This window comes from Cydia splendana, chromosome Z, assembly GCF_910591565.1.
Source record: "Cydia splendana chromosome Z, ilCydSple1.2, whole genome shotgun sequence".
Taxonomy (NCBI): Eukaryota; Metazoa; Arthropoda; class Insecta; order Lepidoptera; family Tortricidae; genus Cydia; species Cydia splendana.
In genome coordinates, this window is record NC_085987.1 from 31,487,838 (window position 1) to 31,512,464 (window position 24,627).

General features: G+C 40.1%; 2 protein-coding genes across 2 annotated transcripts; one reads left to right on the forward strand and one right to left on the reverse strand.

The window, feature by feature from the left end:
• Positions 1 to 356: 356 nt before the first annotated feature.
• Positions 357 to 18,784, forward strand: LOC134804780 (sulfhydryl oxidase 1-like). Its single transcript, XM_063778011.1, has 2 exons — positions 357 to 2,278; positions 18,760 to 18,784. Exons 1-2 carry the CDS (start codon positions 588 to 590, stop codon positions 18,767 to 18,769), a joined length of 1,701 nt encoding a protein of 566 aa, XP_063634081.1. The 5' UTR covers positions 357 to 587; the 3' UTR covers positions 18,770 to 18,784.
• LOC134805115 (uncharacterized) lies at positions 4,254 to 9,429 on the reverse strand. Its single transcript, XM_063778415.1, has 3 exons — positions 7,966 to 9,429; positions 7,730 to 7,910; positions 4,254 to 7,591 (listed from the first exon to the last, which is right to left on the reverse strand). The coding sequence occupies exons 1-3, from the start codon at positions 9,427 to 9,429 to the stop codon at positions 4,269 to 4,271; spliced, it is 4,968 nt and encodes a 1,655-aa protein (XP_063634485.1). The 3' UTR covers positions 4,254 to 4,268.
• Positions 18,785 to 24,627: the final 5,843 nt, after the last annotated feature.

Here is a 24,627-nt window from a genome sequence, read left to right on the forward strand (position 1 = left end):
CGAGGATCTTTCTCTTTTACTCCAATGAAGGCGTAATTAGAGTGACAGAGAAAAATTCCCGCAATTTGCGAACTTCGATTTTCGCGGTTATAGACGGACGGACGGACGGACGGATGGACGGACGGACGGACAGCGGAGTCTTAGTAATAGGGTCCCGTTTTTACCCTTTGGGTACGGAACCCTAAAAACTACATTTTATTGAATCTAGGCATCCAGCTCAATAATTTAGAAAAAAAGTCTATCAGTGCAGAGCATTTTGACGTTTGACGTTGACGTATTCAAACTAAACGTCAGTTACTTCAACACTGCAGTCAGCCATGGTCTAATATATTATTATACCATGCAGTCAGCTAAGTTTCGCCTTGCTTGACGAATTGATTGTCGCCGTCGAAAGCGCTGAACACTTTTCTTTCCGTACCTAAATCGAACCATGACGTATTTAAATTTGCACAGATGAAGCCTATGAAATAGGACATTTCATTTACGGAGAGTTTAGTTGCTTGCCGGCTCGGCTGGTATCGGTTACTTGCCGGACAATTATGACATAGTTATTTATTGACTTTTTAGTGCAAATATAGGAAGTCAAAATGAACATCAGGCAATTACTTGTCGTATATTTCGCCGTTTTCTTAGGTTTAGTGAGTGGTGCAGTTATCGCTAACGACGACGATGTGGAAGAGCAGGGCTTGTATCGTAAGTCAGACAAAGTTGTTATACTAACTCAACGTAACTTTGAAAGAAAAGTATACGGCCAAAACAGAGCGCAAGTTGTGCAGTTCTATAATAGTTACTGCGGGCATTGTAGAGCTTTCTCGCCAAAGTTCAAAAGTTTGGCTGCTGAGATACAACCTTGGGAAAACATATTTAAATTAGCAGTTATGGATTGTTCTGAGGAGGAGAACAATGAAATATGCAGGCAATTTGAGATTAAGGCGTATCCGTCCCTTCGATACATTCATGAAAATTATATTAAGAGCAATGCTAATGTAGGTGAGAAACTAAATGCCATTGATACAGCTGAAAAACTGAAATCTGAAATTGTACACAAAATGCAGCTAGAGCAAGCAATTGGACGTTTATCTTTTGTGCCTCCTCTCAGTATAGCCTCATACTCCAGTTTCACTGCAGCCCTTTCCGATGTGCCAAATTCTATCATATACACATTCTTAGTGTTTGAGTCTGAGAACAGTACTGTGGGCTCCGAGCTCACTCTCGATATAAATGACTACACTAATATCAGAGTGAAAAGAGTGTATGACACTAGTGAGCTGGTTAGATTGGCAGGAGTGACTCATTTCCCAGGTCTAGTTGCAGTAAGAACTAATACATTAGAGGCTACCCCTCTAACACCTAAAAATCCTACAAAAGCTAATCTATTGAAGGCTGTCAATACATTTTTACAATCTAAAAATTATGTGTTTCCAATTCGCAACACACATACCAATGATGTTGATCGTGACCATAATGCCAACAAAATCATACATGACAGTTCTGACACAGTCTACTATAGTGACTTAGAGAAAACAATTAAAACATCTTTACACACAGAAATTACAAGATACAAAATATTGAGCGGGGAACCGCTACAAGCTCTATTAAATTATTTGGATGTATTGCTCAGTTCATTTCCCTTCAGAGGTAATCTTCAGGAATACATTCAGGACTTAAGGAACAAACTTGCAACTAGAATTGAATGGGATGGTGCAGATATATTTGAAATGGTGAAGACGTTGGAGACAGTCCATGCACCCGTGTATGTTACTAACTTGGAATATGTCGGCTGCCGCGGTAGCCAACCAACATACCGCGGCTACACTTGTGGGCTGTGGACCTTGTTCCACACACTCACTGTCAATGCTGCCCTCAGACCTGGCAAGGAGGGACCCAGGGTACTGCAAGCTCTTCATGGTTATGTAAAACATTTCTTTGGATGCACAGAATGTGCACAGCATTTTCAAGCCATGGCAGCCAGGAATAAATTGTTTGATGTGAAAGAAAATGAGAAAGCTGTTTTGTGGTTGTGGATTTCCCATAATGAAGTGAACTTAAGATTGGCCGGTGATGTCACTGAGGACCCTGAGCATCCCAAGATACAGTTCCCAAGTGTGAGCAAGTGTCGTGAGTGTCGGCTCGCACGTGGCGCCTGGAACCTGCCTGCAGTGTACCAGTACCTGCAGACGGTGTACAGTTCTGGCAACATCAAGGACGTCGCCAGAAGGTCGGCCCTTGCTGCTCCGAGCCCGTTCTCCAACCTGGACCTCGGAATGCTAAGCCTCCTGTACATATTATCTTTTATTCTTCTTATTCTAGTAGTAAAATTTTTCCTTACTAAGCATTTTTACAGAAAACGTGCATACAGGCATGGACGGGGTAAAGTTTATATTATAACACAATGACTAGGTATTATATTAGTTACTTGTTTTTTAATATTTTTTTTTTTTTTTTTTTTTTTTTTTTTTTTTTCTGGCTTACTCCCTGGAATTTTGCACAGGGTGGATTTGCCAATGTCGGTGTTGACTTTCACACGTGAGGAGAATGTTCGGTATAATAATTTTGCATTTTTGGGAGGATGTAGTCGGGGAAACCTAAAAACAAATAATTGTTATGAACATCACAGACAAACACATGACGAATACAACGATTAGCAAAAAAGCGGGAAGCGGATGACAGAACGTTAGTAGTGCCAACATGAAGGAAGTGGAAGAGAAGAAAACGATATATATAATATAGAAATATAGAGTTTAGAATAAAACGAGTATAGATTGACATGAATTATACGCATTAAATTAGAAGAGATAAGACAATATTTAGAGTTTTATGTTATTTGTTTGTAAATATTTAATTAGAATAGAAGTTAGCTTAGTATCCATGTGGCAAAGAAGCGAGCTAAAGCATATAGGTCGTGGAACATTTTCGGGTAGTACATCGTATAGTGAGTAGCTACATTTTGTACAAGCATTTTAATAATATTGTTATCAAGTTAGTGAATGACACTTGTCATCATTTGTGTGTTATGTTTTCACATAAACATGATAATGGTGATATAACTATTGCATTGACACCAACCATCATCCATGTTATATTATTATGTCACACGGCATGTCACGTGTTTTTGTTAGACTACTTACATACTTCTGACTTATTAATTACTGTTTCAGCTATAACCACATTTAGATTTGCGCAGATCATTTATTGTCGTGAGTGTTAACAGTGCAGTAAGTTACCATCAGCATCACTAACTTCACTAAAAATGCATTTTAACTGGTCACATTTTAGTCACAGCTTGGAACTTCTCAATTGTTTCCTTAATTTTTTTTTATTTACATCTCATAAGGTAAGACCCGTTAATAAAACTTCTCGGAGAGCCTACCGCGAAACGCGAAAGATGTTTAGCCTCTCTGTCGCACTTGTAAATTCGTATGTAAGTGCGAAAAAGAGGCAAAACTTCATTCCTGGTTCGCGGTAAGCCCTCTGAACACTTCCACAGAGGTTCCGATTTAAGCACTGACTAATTCGAGTTTACGTACTTTTTGCCTATTAAATGAGTACGTATGTACTTTTTGAGTGTCTTGCAGTGCGAATTTACTTAGAAAATATGACCAATTCTTTAAAAAAGGGCTCATTTCTACTGCTTACAAAATTATACACATAACTGTCGTTCAATTGTTTTTCCAATAATGTCTATTATCAATTATCATTCCACTATGTTTAGGTACTTGATTGTGTTACTAATCTGAAATCTTGGATTCATTCTTAGAATAATTGATGCCAATTAACTTACATTTAGTATATTATATAGTATGTAATAGAGTATTTTGGTCTTCCAAACAAATCAGTCATTCAAATACTTACCTGCTTAGATTTTTTTAAATCTTTAACAGTTTTATAAGTCATGATTTACTTTTGTGCAGTAGAGTAGGTGTATAAGTAACTATATTTTTATGCAAACGGAATGTTTGAAAGCATACAAACGTTAACATCAACATAAACACATGCCAAAACGAAAGTTCTCTTCAGTTAACCTTTCCTTTCACTATTGAGTATCGTCAGTTTGGTTGCTTTTGATGTCACGACTTCGGCGACTTCCTACATTGACTGATTAGCATTAATTAACGAGTAGTGAGAAGTGGCATGGTGGAGTACCTACTATGATAGCGTATCGACGGGATTCATACTATTCATCATTTCATTGTATTGTATTGTATTGTAGTTCGGGCGATTTTCCGCAACTCGACGTCTTGCGCCTATTTTGCGTGATAGGGGGTGGACTAGTCTTGCCAGCCCAGCTCCTCGAGGAATCCTATCAGATCTTTGATGTTGAGTAGGACCTCGGGGAGGTCACTCGGGGATCCGAGATGTTTTGCCCTGTATGGGGCCAATCCGCTGCATTCCAACACCACGTGAGAGGCTGTTTCTTCTTCCTCCATGCATCCACGGCATAGGGGACTGTCTGTGACACCTGTTATAAAAAGATGTTTGTTAAAAAGTCCATGACCTGTTATGACACTGGTTACCATACTCAGTCGAACCTTTCCTAGTTGAAGGAGCGCCCTTGTGAGCTTACCGTTCATGCTCGGCATGGCTTGCTTGGCCTGTCTGCATCCAGTTTGGTTTAGCCAGTGTTCTGTGTGTAGTTTCCCTGTACGTGCCAGCAGCATTGAGCGTACCTTACTAAACGGTATCGGGAGGATCGGTTCCGGGCCAATCGCCCCCGCACCCGATCCTTGTCTGGCGAGCTCGTCCGCGGCGTCGTTACCTCGGGATCCACTGTGTCCTTTGATCCATTGTAAGGTGATCTTATTGTTCTGACATACCTCCATTAGTCGTTCGTGGCATTCGTGTATAAGTTTGGATGTGACTATATGGCTTTTTAGGGCCATTAAGACTGCTCTACTGTCGGAGAGTATGCGGATGGAGGATCCTACTACCTTCCTTGCAGTGATGGCAGCCGCCGCGTTAATGATGCCCATGCACTCAGCCTGGAATACCGAGTTATGGGCTCCTAGCGGAGTGGTGATTGACATGTTCAGGTCTTCTAAAAAGGTTCCAGAGCCTGATCCGCTGTCTGTTTTGGACCCATCAGTGAAGATTCTCAGCTCCCGGGGATTGAGTCCTTCGTAGTTGTCGTCCTCAAATAATTGTATTTTGTACCTTTTGTCAAAGATGGCTTGTTTGTGAATTCGATCCGTGCCCGCCATGAGCACTGGAAATTCGCTGTATACTTTTTCCAGGCATGCTGTGTGAAGAGCTCCTGTGGTGTTAGACCATATATTGAGGGTTCGTAACCTTACCGCTGAGAGACTGGCCTCTTGTTGTATGTGTAGGTGCAGCGGTGAAAGGTTTAGCATGACCTCCATGGCTGCAGTCGGAGTGGACCTCGTGCAGCCAGTGGTGGCCGAGCATGCGAGCCTCTGGAGTCTTTGTAGCTTGTCTCGTACGTTGCCTAGGTTTGTTCTTGGCCACCAAACCAGAGCACCGTAACAGAGTAGGGGGCGGATTATAGTCTTATAGAGCCAAAGGGTAATTTTCGGGTTGAGTCCCCACCTCCTACCAATCATCCTTCTGCACTGCCAGAAGACTACTCCCGCCTTGTCTATGCGTTTGTTGATGTGATTGTTCCAGTTGAGTTTACTGTCGAGCGTTAGCCCTAAGTACTTAACTTCATCGGTCAGCTGTAGCTCAGTCTGGAAAAGTGTTGGTCTGGTAAAGTTGCCAAGTGCCCTTTTATTGGTGAACATTACCATTTCTGTTTTGGTGGGGTTAACTGATAGGTCAAAATCTCTACACCAGCGTTCTACGATCCGAAGAGCTGCCTGGGTGAGGTCGCATACTGTACTGGCAAATTTACCCGATATTAATATTGCCAGATCATCAGCGTAGCCTATTGTGTAGAAGTGTTCCTCGTTCAGTTTGGTTATGAGGTTGTTGACTACTAGGTTCCACAACAGAGGTGACAGAACTCCCCCTTGAGGGCATCCTCGCACCGCCGCTACGGCCTGCGGTTCACCTACATACCTTATTGTCCTTTGATTTAGCATGTTCATGATCCACTTTACTAGTCCGGGTTCAGCGCCGTGGCTTTCCAAGGCGTTCCCTATACTGGAAAAGTGAGTCTTGTCAAAAGCGCCCTCTATGTCAATGAAAGTGCCGAGGCACATTTCTTTGCCGTGGATGGCCCTCTCAATGCGGCTTACAACCATGTGTAGAGCCGACTCCGTAGATTTACCTGAGCTGTACGCGTGCTGGTTGTTGTGCATCGGTATGTTCTTTAGCGCTCGGTCCCTCAGGTCCCTGTCGCACAGTTTTTCCAAGGTCTTCAGCAGGAATGATGTGAGACTGATGGGCCTAAAGGATTTGGCAGCTGTGTAGTCGTTCTTACCTGGTTTAGGTATGAATACCACATTTACATCTCTCCATCTCCTGGGCACGTACCCCCAGGCTAGGCAGGCTGCCATGATGTCGGTCAGGGTTTCCTGGATGAGTCCTAGACCCCACTGTAGGAGAGCGGGGAAGATCCCATCCGGACCAGCCGCCTTGAAGGGATGGAAGCTGTCTATGGCCCACCTGAGTTTCTCAGCGGTGACGACTCTGTGCGCCATTTGCCAGTTGTTGTCCGTTGTACTGTATTCCTCGTCCTGCTGATCTGCATCGGCGAGACTTACGCATCCTGGAAAGTGAGTTACCAGGAGAAGGCGTTGGGTCTCTGCAGGGCTAGATGTGTATGTGCCATCGGGTTTACGCAGTGAGCCCAATTGTGATGTGGGCTTGTGCGCTAAGGTTTTCCTTACCCGGTTGGCGTGGTCAAGTGTTTCAATGCTGCTGCAGAAGTTCCTCCATGACAGGGATCTCCAGTACCGCAATCTCTTTTTGTACCTGGCCTTGGCTTCGTAGTAGTTATCCCAGTCCACCTCAGCCGTTGTGTTCATGGCCCTGTTGAAGAGTCTTCTGGTTTTCCCCCGGAGTCTCTCCAGTTCTGGGCCCCACCACTGGTGACCCTTTATGGCAGTCTTTGCCGGTGGTTTTAAGGGGCACGCCTTGTGGTAGCTGTCTACGAGGGTATCAGTTAAGATATTTACCTGCTGTTCTATCTGAGCCGGTTCCCGAAGGTCATCCCTCGGTGGAAGCCGGTCAAGGCTTTCCCCTAGGACCTTCCTAAAAGTGGCTCGGTCCGTTTTCCTGGGATTCCTCCGGGCGGTTGGTGTGTCTCTAGATGCTAGTAGATTGAAGCGAATCCATCTATGGTCTGAGCAGGAGGCCTCCTGGGAGACTTGCCATCCCATAATTAGTTCACTGACCTCCTCCGAAGCCAGAGTCAGGTCGATAATCGTCCTGCATCGTTTGTTTACAAATGTTGGTTCAGCGCCTATATTTAGAATGTTTAGATTAGTAGTCACAAGATATTCAACAAGTGTCTTACCTCTGTTGTTGCTGGTCTCCATTCCCCACAGTGGGTGGTGTGCGTTGGAGTCGGCCCCGATGATTATTGCGAGGCCTGATCTCTCGCAGTGGCTGACCAGTCGTTGTAGTTCGGCAGGCGGTGGCTCGTCCTCTCCGGGCATGTACGCCGAGGCGAGGACTAGGTCGCGACAGCCTGTTGGCAGTGGAACTTGTAGTTTAATCGCACACAGGTCTCTGGAACAGAATTCAGTGAGCGGTTGTGCAATAATATTGTTAGTAGTTAGGATACATGCCCTAGGGACGGCATGTACCGTGGAGTAGTAGAGCTTACCTTTCGTGTCGGACAGCCCGCGTATGTATCCATTGCCCGCCCATGGTTCTTGTAGGAGGGCAACGGCTGTTGGCAAACCTACCAGGCAGCGTCTGAGTTGGGCCGTAGCGGCCACGCTGTGCTGGAGGTTTGCTTGGATGACACTAGTTGGTGTCCATGTTGTCGGTGGTGGGGGCGGCATCTTGCATCACCCCTCCCTCCTTGAACATGTCGGCCAACCCCGACACTATCCAAGCCGACAAGTCCTCACCCTCGGATGATGACCCGGCTGGTCCCTCACCAGTGCCAAGGAGCTCATCCTCCGAGAGTTCGGGTATCGTCGGCTTGGGTAGAGGCAGGGGGGCAACTTTCTCCCCGGAGACAGACTTGCTCTGCTCGGAGGTGCCCGCGGCCTGTTCGTTGGGGACCTGTACTCCCGTTACCCTTAGGGTGGAACCTTGCAGGGTGGGAGGCTGGTCCAGGTATTTGCCTCCGGGACCCCTGAACCTGAGGTAGACATTGCCCACCCCACAGTTCAGGGATCTCCCCCTCTCCATGAAGGCGGGGACGAGGTCTTCGGGGATTGTGAACTCGACAAACCACCCCTGGTCTTGCCGTAGTATTTGTATAATGGACCAAGACCCGACCTTGGCCCATTCGTTCTGGTACCTTAGTCCGTCAGCTGCCTGACGGACGTCTTCCCAGGACGAGTTATTAATGTTGGGTATTAGGAGCCCGCACTTAATTCTCCTTGCCATCTCCGACTGGCGAACCGCCTTAAGGGAGATGTCTGGCAGGGTTAGGGCCTGGACACATCGCTGAGACCAGGCGGCCGAGTATTCGTCTTCTGCGAAGACCCTCAGCTGCCCCTCAGCGAAGATGGGCTTGCCCTTGAATTTGGGTGGCCTGGCTCCTACGAGGTTTCTCCTCGCCTCCTCCACGATTGCTTGGTGCAACCCGCGGAGGATGGCGTTGGAGTGGTCAGCGGTGATCTTCCCCGACTTCGCGTCAGTAATGACGATCGTCAGGTCAGATGCCGCTGCTTGTGCGTACGACAACGGTTGGCTTGGGCTCACTAGTCGCTGCTTTTTGTTGTCTCCTTGCGGGGAGAAGGACTCATCTCGCATCCTTTTAGCAGCGGCTCGTGCGAGCTTACCAGGTCGTCGTTTGGAGGGATCTGCGGCCGAACCCGTAGGGCTGTCGCCCGACGTTCCAGCCTTAGGGGGTAGGGTGGAACCTTTTCCCTTCGGCGGAGGCCTGGCAGCAGCAACCTGCTTGTTCGGCGCCGGTTTGGGTGCCGGCTTCTGGGAAGCCTGCACACCCACACCGGTTGCAGAGTGTGTCGGTGTTGGTGTGTTGTCCAGTTGCTGCTCTCGCGCTAGACGAGCTGCACGCCTCTGGTTCTTGTTTTTCTTCTTCTTCTTAGCCACCCCACCTTGACATTTAACAGGGGGGGGTGGGTTAGAGGAAGAAGAATTCACAGGTCTGGCAGGGTGAGGCTTCCCAGCAGGGGGTCGCTTCTTGGACCTTCGGTCCACTACCTGCCAGTCCTGGAAGGGGTTTGGGCCGGTCTGCTCCCCAGATGAACTGGGTTGCGGACGGGCCGGGGTTTCGGTCTGACGCACTGTCACTGGAACAGCTTGTCTCGCCTGTGTGGCTTCACCATTAGCGATGGACGCTGCTGGATCAGCTTGGGGTTTTTCGTTAGACCTGGTATCCATAGTTCGTAACGATTAACTTCATCCTCATCGGCTCCCACCCTACAAGGGCCCACACCTTGGGAACGCTTACACACACATATAAAAGGTGCTTTCAGTCGTTAGGACACCGACTCGGGTATAGAAGTGAGAAGTTGGCTAGTTGCGCGACATCGGAAATGTGTGAAGGTGGGACGTAGGGTCGTCCAGGTCAGACGCCCTCCGCCCGATTCACCTAAACGCACTTCCTCAGCATGGCCTTTCACCACCGCATCAGCAGCCGAAACTGCCTCTGCGGCCCTCTCACTTCTCGCCGTGAGCCCACCTACGGTTCCTCACTTGACCATTTCCCGGACTGTGGCTAGTAGCCCGGGCTACCGTTTTGCCCGAAATTAGGGCCGAAGCAGACGTGTTACCACGCGGGTTGGCAATGGCTCAATCCCCAGGATCCCGTCATCCTTGCGTACGGCGCTCTACTGTGCAGGTCCTAGCACAGGTAGGTTATGTATAGGTCGTCAGTAGTAACCTACACCTACTGACAACACCAGTGTGGATGTTAGCCGCCACTAGAAAGAGGCACGAATGCCAGTCGCTAGTGACGTTGCCCAGGATGGACCGGGGGTGACAGACGGACCTTTGGGCAGGCCGGAGCCCACCCAAACTTCCCCCTGTCTCCCGCTCGGGGAGGTCATCACACCACTCCACCCCTTCATCATTTCATTTCAAGCAGTATTTTCTAGAAAGGAATAGAGTACGAGTAAGTAGTTATTAGGCATGTCTTGGTGGAATCGGAGGATAGTGGATCGTTTTGAATACTTAAAGGCAAAGGATTCTTTCGTGCGTTTTTCGACACTAATTTGGACCCCATTATCCGTTTAAAAACACATTCGAATTCAAATCCTATCATATGGTGCATTACAGAAAAAAGGAACCCATTGCCACTTCACAAACTTGTAATATCTACTAACGGAAAAGATACTTTAGTTTGTTTTACAAGTTACAAGGCAAGACCCTGTAGATTCTAATTGGTACAAATTGATAGTAGATTACATTTACATGTAATCGCTGGTACGCTGGTGGCCTACCGGTAAGAGCGTGCGACTTTCAATCCGAAGGTCGCGGGTTCAAACCCCGGGAGGAAGATGAGTAGATTACATTTATTTACATATAACCGTTACTTTTTAGACAACACCAACAGTGCTGAGCTAATAAGCGTGTTAATAATTGTATCCAAAATGTTACAAGACTGGTTTATAGAGAGAAATGTATAAATTAGGTATAAATATTAGGTAATAGGAGGTACAACTCCTAACGGTCTCTTATAAAGCATAATTGTATACATTAAACAAGCCTCTGCGTATGTACATCACATGTTTGTAGTATTATAACTTACTAGCTTTTGCCCGCGACTTCGTCTGCGTGGAGTTAGTAATATGGGTAGCTTATTTTTTATCCAATCTGCTTTTTATCGATTCCCCATACAAACTTCCACCCCCCTTTTCACCTCCTTAAAGCGTGATTTCTGTGATAAAAACTACCCTATGTCCTTCCTCGGGACTCAAACTATCTCCATACCAAATTTCAACAAAATCGGTTCAGCGGTTTAAGCGTGAAGAGGTAACAGACAGACAGACAGACACTTTCGCTTTTATAATATTATTTCGCTTTTATAATATTACTAGCTATTGCCCGCAACTTCGTCTGCGTGGAATTAGTGACAGCAGCTAAAGTAGGTATACCGCCTGGATAATGCTAATAGCAATCATTCAATTCGCGCATTGCTTAATTCAATTATTAGGCAATTCATTAACTCTTTCAATTCTACCCCCCTTTGCACTCTCTTCAGGGATGATTTCCGACATGAAAACTATCCTATGTCCTTCCCCGGGACTCAAACTATCTCTATACCAAATTTCAACTGAATCGGTTCAGCGGCCTAAGCGTGAAGAGGTAACAGACAGACAGACAGACAGACACACTTTCGCCTTTATAATATTAGTATGGATAACAAAGCTAAATTATTTATAAATAATACATATTTACCTTTTTGAAACACCTACACCACTTTGTAGGCTAAGTAATACCTTCACGTGATATCGATGGATTTCCAAATAACTCCGAATTCGCCAATAGCCGCCACCTGGTCAGGAAACCATCCCTTGCGAGTGCTGTTGCAGGTACACTTGGTTGAAGGGCGGTATTTTTACACGACTGCCCAAAAAAAGGAGTGTATTGGGTACTTTCATTAGGTTATCGAAATGTACCTATCGCAATAAACGGCCAAGTGCTTATCCGACAACGCGCAATATAGGGCTAATTATATTTCTTCTATATGAAGCAAAAATACTATATATATGTAAAAGCTGACTGAATTTCCGTTCTTTTACTTTCATTGTTCTCAAATGTATATACATTCATATTAACTTGTCTCAATTATTAAAACTCCAAACACAATTAGGTGGCGTTGTTTTATCACAGAGTTCCTATGGCCACCTCCTGTCTCCATCATCAGATCAGCTCGATGGTACCATAATATCGCATTGTCACCTGACTTACGCACATCTCGACGACTTATATTTATAAGTATCCAAAATATACATATTTATGTATGCAAATTTTCAGCTTCATCGGAAACCGGGAAGCGGGTTAAATTTAACTTGCAAGATTTGATCACAGACCCACACACAGACAGACAACGGGACAGGTGATGCTCAAATAGTGTCTTTTTTACAATTTCAAACCAATTTTTTTGTTTACTTACTTACTCCTCTGGCGCAGCGACCCAAAGTGCGTCTTGGCATCCAACACGCCTGCTCGCCAACGATCCCGGTCCTGTGCAGTTTCTCGCCACAGTGTTCGACATAGAGCTCGCGCAGATCCTATTTTTTGGCTATAGTGTAAATAAACCCGCACCCAAAACCCTGGGGTAGGTATACCTACTTATCTTGTCATCTAAAATGCTTACATGTCGCATGTCGTCTTTTAAAGCTGCTGGTTGTTATGTACCTGCCTAATGCAAAGTTTTCGTGAAGGTATATGAATACTTTGTCAAAGTGTATTTACTACTATCCACAGTCGTTTGCCATTTCAAATCGGCAATAGTTATTTGTTTTACAAGGGGGCAAAGTTGTTGTTTAACCGCTCGTGCTAATATTGATACCCGAGCAAGCGAAAGATCCCAAAGTTGAACCACGAGCGTAGCGAGTGGTTCGAAAATGGAATCTTGAGCGTCGCGAGGGTTTCAAAGCACGAGGGTTAAACAAAATTTGCCTCCGAGTGAAACACAACATTTTTCACCACACCAACCCGAAGCAAATATTTAATGTAAAATATCAAACAAAATCAAACCAAATCAAATCCAAATAAATGTTTTTAAATATTTATCATCCAAAATCATCATTTAAAAGTCAATTCTACCAGCATTTTTGGATTTGGTTACTTTGCCTCACATGTGAATAAAATGCAACTTTGCTATCAGTTTTTGAAGTGCAAAGTAAGCCTTTCCGAGCTGGTGTGGTGAAAAGTATATTGTTTTTATTGACCCTGCAGGTGTCGATTATCAAATAAATTACGACGCCAGTGTTCTCGCTCATGGGCGTGGGCGCCCATTATATTATATGGTGACGTCAGCCACACTTTTCTCCAAGATAAACTAAGCGCTATATTCATCGATGAATACTTGATTCACTCAATCTTTGACATTTCGTCATAAAGGGACTTTAGGATAAAACTGATGAAAACTTCTGAAACCAAGTTTTTCGCAGTCCTCTTCCTAACAGCGATTACTGACCCCACGATACAGCTATGTACGATATTTAGATCCACGTTCTACGATAATCATTTTTATTATTCTCAAGATGTATTTAATACCTTAAAATATCATAAGTACCTACTTAAATTTGTGAATGACCTAAGATATCAACGGGATTAATATTTCACTGTTTTATTCACTTTATTTATTTTAATAATATTAACCTTTTGAGCGCCATAGAATTTGTCATCGAGCGTGCTCGTGTCGCCGGGGGGCACGAAGTTATACGAAGTTTTGTCTTATTTATCAGACCGCGGCGAAATGAGCCTGATTTTGTTTGTCTTGTATATCAGACTACGGCGGTCAAAAGGTTAAATCCTGTAAATTCCGGGCGTGCCTATTTGATTCTTCGTTACTCAAAATCGTGGGACGTACAGACCTAGAGGTAGTTGTTCTGCTGTGCTAACCCGATATCGCGTCGAAGGCAGTTGAAGGCTTAAAGGTCGTGTAAACATGTTTTTGCCAAATTGGCGCAATCGATGTCTTAGAATTCTTAGACCAAAGAGAATAATAATCAATACGTTCTTAATAGACCTTTACAGGTTGATCCATGATTCATAAAAAAAGTAACACATCAGTGTGGTCAGTGCACGCAGCATCTATGTTACCTTGCAACCTTGTACTCGGGGTTTACCTACTCAGGCTATTTCGAATCATTTTCCTACTATTGGATATTCCATTTCATATAAAAACGGAGTGTACAACTAAGGTTTTGCTAGGCTGACGTGTGTAGCTTGTTTAGATGTAGGTACTAATATGACAACTACCCGGGTTGTAGGATGACCGACTTGCAGAGACGTCTTGCAGGGCATTTCCCCTTCTAAAAACATCGTGTTTTATTGTTTTTTCAATTTTACGTAGTGAATAAATACTAAACGGTTTACAATGACCTAACTAAACAACGTCATATTAAATTTAGCCCAATTTATTTTATTCCCGTCCATTCATAAGTTCAATACTCTCTATTATCATATCTGTATCATATAGTCCACTAATACGTAAACAATGTTATTTTACTGAAACATATCAATTGCTAGTATAAGGCTAGGTTAGCGCATATGTTAAGGAATTATATAGATGTATTATAGTAATATATTCGTAAAGATTAACATTATAAAATAACATAAATATATATTTTGTATTAACTTAGAAGAGATTACGGATCGGTTGCCGGAGATTAGTTACCATGGGTGAGTTTTACTGTATGTAAGCATTTTACCTATAATATGACCAACGTTACGCTGCGGGTATTCAACAAATCATAATTATTTGACTACGCGTGAAAAATCCCATAACATAATGCAATTCTAATAACATTATTGATATTATTTGAATATGTACCTACGGTATACTGACAACCATTGATGTTAATAAAATACTTATACATTAGAAGGGTTCATTCCCCAAAAAAATGTTTTTATCCTCAGTAACTTATATTTTTTTAAATATATACAGGGCGTCTTACGGCTTTGCCACATGGAGGGAAAGTACCTTGAATATTGCAGATGGAACATTTTACTGAAAGAAGACAGTATTTTAATTTAAGAAACAATTTAAACTGCATTCATAGATTTTTAAATAATTACAAGGTTGAACCGGGAATCAAACCCGCTAACACAAGAAAAAAAATATCCTGTAGCTTTATCATACCGATCGAAAGGCTTCATCATAAGGATTATTTTTTGCTAAATAACATAGTGTCAGAAATAAAAGGAAGCCTATGAATTTTAACATTTGATGTGAAATTTAGCGAAATAATCAAAAGAGTGCGTCTTTGTATTCAACAGAATGGGACTCATTTTGAGCATAATTGTTAAATTAAATTGATTAATTGTGATTTAAAAATGTTAAAATTCATGGTGTTTCTTTTATTTCTGACACTATGTTATTTAGCAAAAAATAATCCTTACGATGAAGCCTTTCGATCGGTATGATAAAGCTACAGGGTAATTTTTATTCTAGTAGCGGGTTCGATTCCCGGTTCAACCATATAATTATTTAAAAATCTATGAATGCAGTTTAAATTGTTTTTTAAATTAAAATAATGTCTTCTTTAAGTAAAATGTTCCATCTACAATATTCAGGGTACTTTCCCTCCATGTGGCATAGCCGTGGGACGCCCTTACAACTAATAAAATAACATTATTAATTCCATCTACAAATATAAATCGTTTTCCTTTGATATTTGTTATATTTAACAAATATCAAATTATATTTTTTATATTTTGTTTTATTTTATTTGTTTTGTTTTATTTATCCTATTGGATGTCGACCGTTTTGAAAATCGAATTATTAAACAGTGGTCAATTAGCATACGTTGTTTTAACTGTTTAGAAGTTAGATCTCCCTGTGTTTGTATAGTAACTAGAATTTTTGTATACAGCATGATTGTTCGAGTGTTGGTAGAAAGAGGGCTGATAAGCCAGCGCAGAAGGTCAGTTGAAGGATTCCGTTGTATGTGTATCGTGGTGGCGGTTGGTGGCGGTGGTATTAACTTAATTCTAGTCACTTTGGATACAAATATTTATTTTCGGAAGTTAAAAAGATCTAGTATAATTTGAATATAGCTCTTTGTAATGAATTAGGCTACTAAATGTGACATATAAAATAATATAAATGTGAACACTGTTTGGTAACATTTAAAATTGAAATGTCGAGTAGAGTTGTTGAGCTGTCCCAAAGCTCGTATCGTCCACAACTATAAGCCTGGTATAGTACCTACCTTTAGGTACCAAAGTACTAATTACTAACAAGTCGTAAATAGTAACCTACGTGTTGCAGAAATGGGGTGATGCAACATGTTATTTGAATTTTCGCATTCGATCTCCTTAGGGAATGTATTCCGGGATAGTAAAGTATTCTAGTCATTTTCCAGTTTATAAACTACATACTAGCTTCTGCCCGCAACTTCGTCTGCAGAGATGATTTCCATCATAAAGACTATTCATGCCCTTCCCCGGAACTCAAAATCTCTATACCATACCTAAGTATATTACAATTATTTAATTTCATTTAGGTAATACATATATACTTTTAATTGAGCCCTACCCTATTAATTGAGCGTGTAATTTAATTACGTTTAAATTAGGGTTACCAGATCGGATTTCCTGTTTTACGGGACGACTACTACTTTAAATATGCGGGATACCTACCTACTGGGTTAAATTTTCGGGACAAGTAATAATTAGCTTATTTGTTTGTTGTCAGCTTAAACATACATATAATTACCTACATATATAACATCTACTCTTAAATCTACTTTAAAATGAAATTATGGGGCAATGCCCTACCTTAAAATTCCATCGACTTTAATAATATAGGTAGGTAAAGCCTGACCAGGAAAATATGATCATTGTCAAAAGGGCGCTATTATTCTCATTTATATGGCAACAGTTCAGTATAGTCTGAACAATGTGGATTGGCAACGCGTTATTTTGACTTACATACTTTTATTCACTCTAATCATAATCAGAATCCAAATATTCGGTGTTCAAATTTTTTTATTGTCGGTTTTTACCGTATAAAATTCATGTATTTCCTTACGCGTCACACATGTGTCAAAATTACCTTACATAGGGTCTGCTACATTGTCAATGAACAAAATTGATCGTCTCTAATGTCCATAGCAAAGAGAATAGAGTGTATAGCGAGTTATTGTCATAGTAAATTTTGTAGTCACTGTAAATTTATTGCCATCTATCCAGTGGCGTAGCTAGAGGATATAGCGCCCGGGGCAGACACCAAATTTGCGCCCCCTCCCCCCGCCAAACGAAATGAACTAACGAAAGGGTTATTTTTTTGCTTATTAAAGTTTACTTTTAATTTAGACAAATACAGTGTACCTATATGTTTTTTTAGTACATCGGTGGCTAACAAGCTTACGACCCACCTGATGGTAAGCGGTCACCGCATCCTATAGACGTCTACACTCCAGGGGTGTTACATGCGCGTTGCCGACCATTTTAAATTATAAACTTCTTTTTTGGAGATCTCCTTAGACTTAAAGGTTCAATATCGCTTGTGAGTTTGGGATCGTAGACTACCTATTCATAGGTACAGCGCGCCTTTGGACTGATTTGAAGGGTCCAAGGTGGCATCCAGGTGCTCCTGTCCAAAGGTGACAGCAGTACTCAATATATGGGATCAGTCTACCCCAGAGTAAAGTATCGCCTCCCTTTATTGAGCACACCGAGTTTTGTTGGATACGAGCGCAGCCTACCCAGCAAGGTGGCTACGAAATTATTGGACGTCACTGATGGAGATGTCAACACCGATCGAGGCTCCCAATACTCCCTGACATGGGAAGGGTTGTGCGTTGAAAAATGAGGTTTTCTTAGCGGTAAACGCGCAAAATTGAGTCTTGGTGGCATTGAATTGGACTAAATTGTCCCGATCCCACACCGAAACTCTGGATAGAATGCTCTCGATCCCTGACACAGGTCTTTCACGACATTCTAGTATCACAGACCGAGTGACGTTGGCACGGCATGTGTTATACAGGGTGGTCCAAACCTAGACGTTCAAAAATTTTTTTTACATTGCTCACGCTGTGGGCTATTAGAATAGTATGGGTATGTATGTTAGCCGACTTTTCGTAGTTTTCGAGTTATGTTTTTTATTACTTTTAAGTTTTGTTAAGAAATTCCGGGGTGAAGCAATTAATTTATTAAAAAAAACTATTGAACTTTTTTAAATGTTTCTTTTTGTAACATAATCCTAGACAAACGGCGCAGTTGCTAAAAAAAAATCAGCATCTTCACTTGGCTGAGTTGGGAAAAAAAGACAAAGTTTTACGTTCAAGCATCTCAAGCTTAGATGTTGCCCTTACCTAAATAAATAAAAAATACAAGCGATTTCAAGGACTTTTGGTTATTTTAGAAACTGCTAGACCCTAAGTTTTTTAAAAGGTCAAAAAAGTGATACTTAATAGTCATAATTTGTCAGAGACACCGTTCAAAGGAACTGAGGTGGAAAGCTTCCAAATTAGTAATTCATTAAAAAAATCCTCTTTTGTTATTTCTACTATTATTTTTTCACGCCACTGTTCGGAAATGTGGCAATAGATGGTCTAAAACCAAGCTGGAAAGTAGGCAATAGCTGTAGCACCTGAACCACCACTACTACAATGTTTCATTGTTATCATCATCTGTCATTGGTGACGGTTCGCTACAGCAATGAGTATCATTTAAAACATAAAAATCAATAAAAGGTCTTTTTGGCGAAACTTTTTCCTTCAAAAATAAAAATAGGTTAAAATAAAATTGGAGTGATCTTTGAACGGCCCGGGCAGGCTAATGCCGCCTTGGCAAATAAAAACTTTCTGGAGCAATATAAATTTATAGCCTCCATACCAGCGGCGGCCAGTGAGGTGACTGGTGTCATCTTACATGTGCCCACGAACCTGTCTAATGCGCAGATTTATTCAGCAATATCGTCATCTAAAAATATTGTGTGTGTGCGACGGTTCATGCGAAAGGTGAACAATGATGGACGCATTACTGAAGAGCCCACTAAGACAGTTTCGATAACTTTCTCTTGTCCAGTACTACCTGACAGCGTGGACCTCAATAGTTGGCGCTTTGTGCTTCGGCCGTACATCCCGCCGGTGAAGCAGTGCCTTCGCTGCTTAAGGTATGGACATATTGCTAAATTCTACAAAAATGAGCTGCGCTGCTCCATATGCCAAGATAATCACAAATTTACTGAATGCCAAATTGACCCAAAATCTGCCAAATGTGTCCACTGCTCTGGAAATCACATTTCAATTTCAACAACTTGTCCTGTCAAACAACAAAAAATTAATGAGAATAAAATAGAAGTTGAGAAGAAAACACAAAAGTTCACAGATCTCTTTAATAGCACTAAATTTCCAAAATTAAACTCGAGACCAGACAACATAAGTTCTATCATAAGTTCTGACACGGTTATGAATTTATTAATCGAAGCGGTAGTCAAAATCATTAGTTTAAATAAAGGCAATGAAAAACCAATTTGTAATCAAAGTATTAAAGACATTCTCCTAGAAACCATTACCAAAAAGAAAGCAAGTAAATAATTTTGTGTTAAAGATTTTAAGTCAACATAATACTATACTATGCTAGTCTAATTAAATATTAATTTTAAAATTAAAACTATTCTCATTTTTTTGTCATAATATTTATGGATAACATAATAAATATTATGCAATGGAATGCACAGAGTTTAGTCAGTAATAGATTAGCATTAACCAATTTTCTATATAACAACAATATTCACATAGCTATTATTTCTGAGACCTGGCTAAAGCCACATCAAAATTTTAATATTCGAGGGTACAGAGTTGAGAGGAATGATACAGGTAATAAGCATAACGGTGTAGCTATTTTACTTCATAATAGTATTGCTTACTCTAGGTTGGTAACAAAATTTGATAATTCTATGCAAAATATCGGTGTTCGCATTTCTATAGGTAATAAAGAACTAAGCATAATTAGTTTCTACAGCCCTACTAATTGTACTCCTGTCTTCAACAAAAAAAATTTGATACATTAATTAAATCTATTCTGGAGCCAATGGTTTTTGCTGGTGACTTCAATGCCCATCACATCTCATGGGGTTGCAATTCTACTGCACCACGAGGTAGAGATATTCTAGAAGTTATTGAGGATAATAATCTTGTGATTCTGAATGATGGTCGTCCTACTACTGTAGGTTCTCTGACTTGGCGTCATAATGCTCTTGATTTGTCTCTAGTTAGTCCATCCTTAGCATTATCTTGTGACTGGTCCGTCCATGATGATCCACTTGGAAGTTATCATCTTCCTGTAATAATAAATTTCACATTAGATAACTTGATTGGTAATAATCCTGTTCAAAATAATTTGCTTCAGTGTCAACAGTTTCCAAATTATAATTTAGTAGATTGGGAAAAATATCAAGAAAAAACAGATTCTTTGCTGTCTGTCTTTAATATTTCATCTCATACTCCTTTAATAGCATAAGTATACTTTATTTTGTGAAATTCTCCATTGTGCCATTAAATCATCTTTACCATCAGTACCATCCCGTCACAAGTTTCCACTTAATTCATTATCTTCTAGGAAATTAAAGAGAAAGTTTCCTTAACCATGGTGGAATTCAAAGTGTTCTGAAGTTGTTAAAAATTCAAAAGATGCTTAAGTATATTAAGTTCAAGATTGATCCTTCTGAGCAAACTTATTTAGAATTTAAATGTTTGCAAGCACTTAAAAAACTTACATTAAAGCAGGAAAGAACCAAGAGCTGGCTCGTTTCATCGTTGTACTCCTCTCTCTGTCATCTGGAAATACATGTGCAAATTTAATAGATCTTATATACCTAACCATAGTCGTGATGATAGTTGGGTGTTGAAGTTCTTGCAAAAATATACCCCAGATCATGTTTCTAATAGTTTCAGTTTTGATTCCTGGGCAGATGTATCCAACTCTAATAATTTCTTTTTAATTCAACCATTTACATTGCAAGAGTTGAAATCTGCTGTTAACTCTAGAAAGGATTGTACTTTTGGTTTAGATGGCATTCCCTATAAAATGATTAAGAACCTAAAGGAAAATGGTTTGTTAATATTATTAAATATCTATAATTATCATTGGGATAACAATGAAATTCCCTTGTTTTGGAAAACTGATTGCTTGGTTCCCATTCTCAAACCTGACAAACCAAGTTTAAATGAAGATTCATATCGTCCTATAGCTCTTACATCTTGTATTGGAAAAATATTTGAACAACTTTTGAAACATAGGCTAGAGTTTTTTGTAGAAAAGCATCAAATATTACCATCAAACCAATTTGGTTTTCATAGAGGCCATTCATCTATAGAAAGTATTTGTCAGCTTCAGCTTGATATTCAAAATAGTCTAGGTCATGGACACTCACTAGTTTCTGTTTTCTTTGATATAGCAGGGGCCTTCAGTAGTGTTAACATTGATATTCTATCCATTGAGCTTAAGTCCATTGGGTTACCAAATAAATTGATACAATGGATCACCAATTTCTTATCTGACAGAAAAGTTTTTGTTAAGCATAATGATCATCTTTATGGTCCTAGACTTGCCTCTGTAGGGGTATGTCAAGGAGGAATTTTGTCTCCATTAATTTTTATATTGTACATACAACGTTTGAATTTAATTTTAGGACCAGAAGTTAAAAATTTACAGCTTGCAGATGATTTGGTTGTTTATTCCAGTGGTAGTAACATAGTTAACTTGGTGACCATTATTAATAATGCTTTACAAAAGTTATTACAATATTTCTCATATTTATCTCTTAGTGTCAATCCTCTCAAATCAAAATTTCTCGTTTTTGGAAAAAACAGTTCATCAGTTCCTAGTGTTCTTTATAATAATGTTGCTATTCCAATTTCGCTCGAAACGAAGTTTTTAGGTGTTATATTCACTCATAATTTATCCTGGAAGAAATATATTGATCATATAGTTAAAAAATCCAACAAAGCTCTTAATGTCTTAAGATCTTTAACTTCAACCTATTGGGGCTCAGATCCCAAAATATTACTTCTTTTATATAAATCTATGATTCGTAGTCATTTTGAGTATGGTTTCTTTTGCTTTGCTGATAATAATAAATATGTAGATATTTTAGATAAGTTACAAAACAAATGTATGCGTGTGATAACAGGTGCATTTAAGAGCACGCCAATAAATGCTTTTTGCAAGTCGAGTGCAATCTTCCTCCTATCGCTATTAGATTGAATTATTTGAAAGAAAAATATATATTGAAATTGTATTCTCAAAATAGTCAATTTTTGTCTAACCTTTTAGCTCCTTCTGTGTCGCTTCGAGGCACTTTGTATATTCTTCAAAATGCGGTTGAATTAGTTCATTTATTTGACAGTTGCAATATTAACAAGTCCTCTACTCGAGTGTTACCATGTTACGAAGGCAATCCGCATTTTTGATAGTAAATTCCCTGAAATTGACATTTTTATTGACAATGAATTGTCTTCTAAAGAAGAAGTTTATAGCAAATTATCTGCATGGAATGATCATCATTTGATATACACTGATGGATCTAAAATTGATTCTAATGTTTCTTTTGCCTTATTTGATAGCACTGTGGGTAGAGGTCTAGGGTATAAGTTAGATAAGAACTGTAGTATATATTCAGCAGAGGCTATTGCCATTCTTGCAGCTCTAAAGCATGTTAAGCATCAAAATCAAGGATTTCGAAAATGGCTTATAGTAAGTGACAGTATGAGTGTGCTCAAAAATTTACAAAATCATAAATTTCATGCTAAAACGAATTATATATTTTTTCTTTTTAAAGTGTTATGGGTTGATCTTTTTTATGAAGGTATTACTGTAAGCTTCATGTGGGTTCCGTCCCATTGGGGTAGTAGGAAATGAACGTGCTGACTTTTTGGCTAAATCAATTAATGTTTCAAATACTGTAAATTCATATTTTAATGTTGCGCTACCTTATACAGATCTTATTCCAGTTTTGAAGCATAGGATGACTAGAAAATGGATGACACATTGGAACCATGCTATTCAAGTAGATAATAAGGGATTGTGGTATGCTACATTTAAAGTAAAAGTTAATAGTCAGCCATGGTTTTGTAAAAGTAATTTTTATGTTAATAGAAAATTTTATTCCATTATTATGCGTCTTCGTTTTGGTCATTGTCGATTAAACTTTCATTTGTATCGTCTTAAAATGGTTGATAGTCCGAAATGCTCACATTGTAATTTAAATGAAGAAACCATATCTCACATTATTTTTGACTGCTCATCCTTTGGCATCAGCGCCTTGTGCTATTGGATGAATTATTACTTATCTTTGAGCGTTCAGAGTGTATCCCGCGTAACATTACAGACTTAATTGTAAATAAATGTAAATATTTGCCATTGTATAAATATATAGTTAGCACTGTTGGTGAAATATAGGATAAGGAATTTGTAAATTAGTTGTTTTGATTTGGTACGAGTTTAATTTTGAATCATCACAGATTAATCTCTGTGAGGAGTATACATTTTTTTGTATGATCTGGAAGTAACTTGAAATTCTAATAGGGAATATTAGGCAAAGCTCTGTGTAGGTGGCGCCACTAGACATACAGTAAACAAAGCTCTATATCTCTATGGAAAGCTAGTTGACATCATCAATGACACATCATGTCATGGTGTCATGTTGTCATGTCATAAACAAATAATTAGTAAAAGTGAAAAGTAATTAAATTATTATAATAGGTACTTACATAATTTTAATAATAATATTTAATTACTTTTACTGTGAATATGGCGCCCTACGGACATTTAAAGGTCGAAGAACTTAAAAAGCTGCTTCGGGAACGCAAACCTAAAAGGAAATAAATTAATAGTTTAAAAGAACACTAGAAAAACACGCTTGATGCCTGATCGTGTTCAAAGTCCATTACGTGACCGTTCTCACAAGTGCAAACACGACTATGATAATATTCCATCATGGAATGCCAGTCGCTTTATCATCAGAGCTTGAAACCTAATCGTGGTAAAAGTTCATTTCAAGACTTTTCTAACAAATCCAAACACAGCTATGATACGATGTTCCAACATGAAGTTCCAGTTCATATCTTCCGGCTCCATCATCAAATCAGTTCGACAGTACCATATTATTGTATTGTCATCAGAACTACATACAGCTGCCAATTTTCATGGCGCTACGATCCTTGGAAGATGGTTAAATTAGATTCCATTACATAGTTACATACAGGTCGACGGTCGACCATAAGCGTGTTAATTACTTACTTAATCATATTTAAACCTATTTAATTCCAATTTTCAGAATGTAATTTTTACTTGTCTTGTTCCAGGCTTACCCTATACGACGAACATAATAACTTTGGTAGCATAAAAAGTGGTTACACAGGTTACACTGAAGGCAACAGCTCAAAATCTTTATTCACGCCATTGCCGGATAAATTTAAAGACATCAATTCTAGCTCAGATTTACACTGACGACCTACACTTTATATAGAGTCCTTACAAAGATAATACCTACTGTTAAAACCTGTGTGTGTCTAACTATCCAGTTGGCGACCTGCAGTGTAATCACTTATTGTACTACAAAAGTTATTATTTTCATAAGCCTTGAAACAAGTAGTTTTCGTCGACTCATTAGTCTAGTCTAGTTTTTTTTTTGTAACGCCATTATAATATGCTACTGTTACATTGTTAACTTATAAATGAATAAATGATTATAAGTGTTATGTTTCCGAATCATTTCAACCTTTATTATATACAAATTATTACTTTATCAATAAACAAAGGAGTCGTCATAACTAGTCGTGCCCACAGAGCCGAGGACAATTGGACATAGACTTTCTTGGGCCACAGCTTCTTCAAGATAATGAACACCACAATCGAATGCTGCCGTCTCATACGAAGCGATGTTGTTGT

Excerpts from the sequence above, each read along its gene's own strand:
- LOC134804780 (XM_063778011.1), top strand. The coding sequence starts at position 588 with ATGAACATCAGGCAATTACTTGTCGTATATTTCGCCGTTTTCTTAGGT.
- LOC134805115 (XM_063778415.1), bottom strand. The coding sequence starts at position 9,429 with ATGGATACCAGGTCTAACGAAAAACCCCAAGCTGATCCAGCAGCGTCC. Across the intron at positions 7,911-7,965 it reads CCGAGGGTGAGGACTTGTCG|ATGCCGCCCCCACCACCGAC; the intron begins GCTTGGATAGTG and ends GGGTGATGCAAG. Across the intron at positions 7,592-7,729 it reads CGGGCTGTCCGACACGAAAG|GCTGTCGCGACCTAGTCCTC; the intron begins GTAAGCTCTACT and ends CACTGCCAACAG.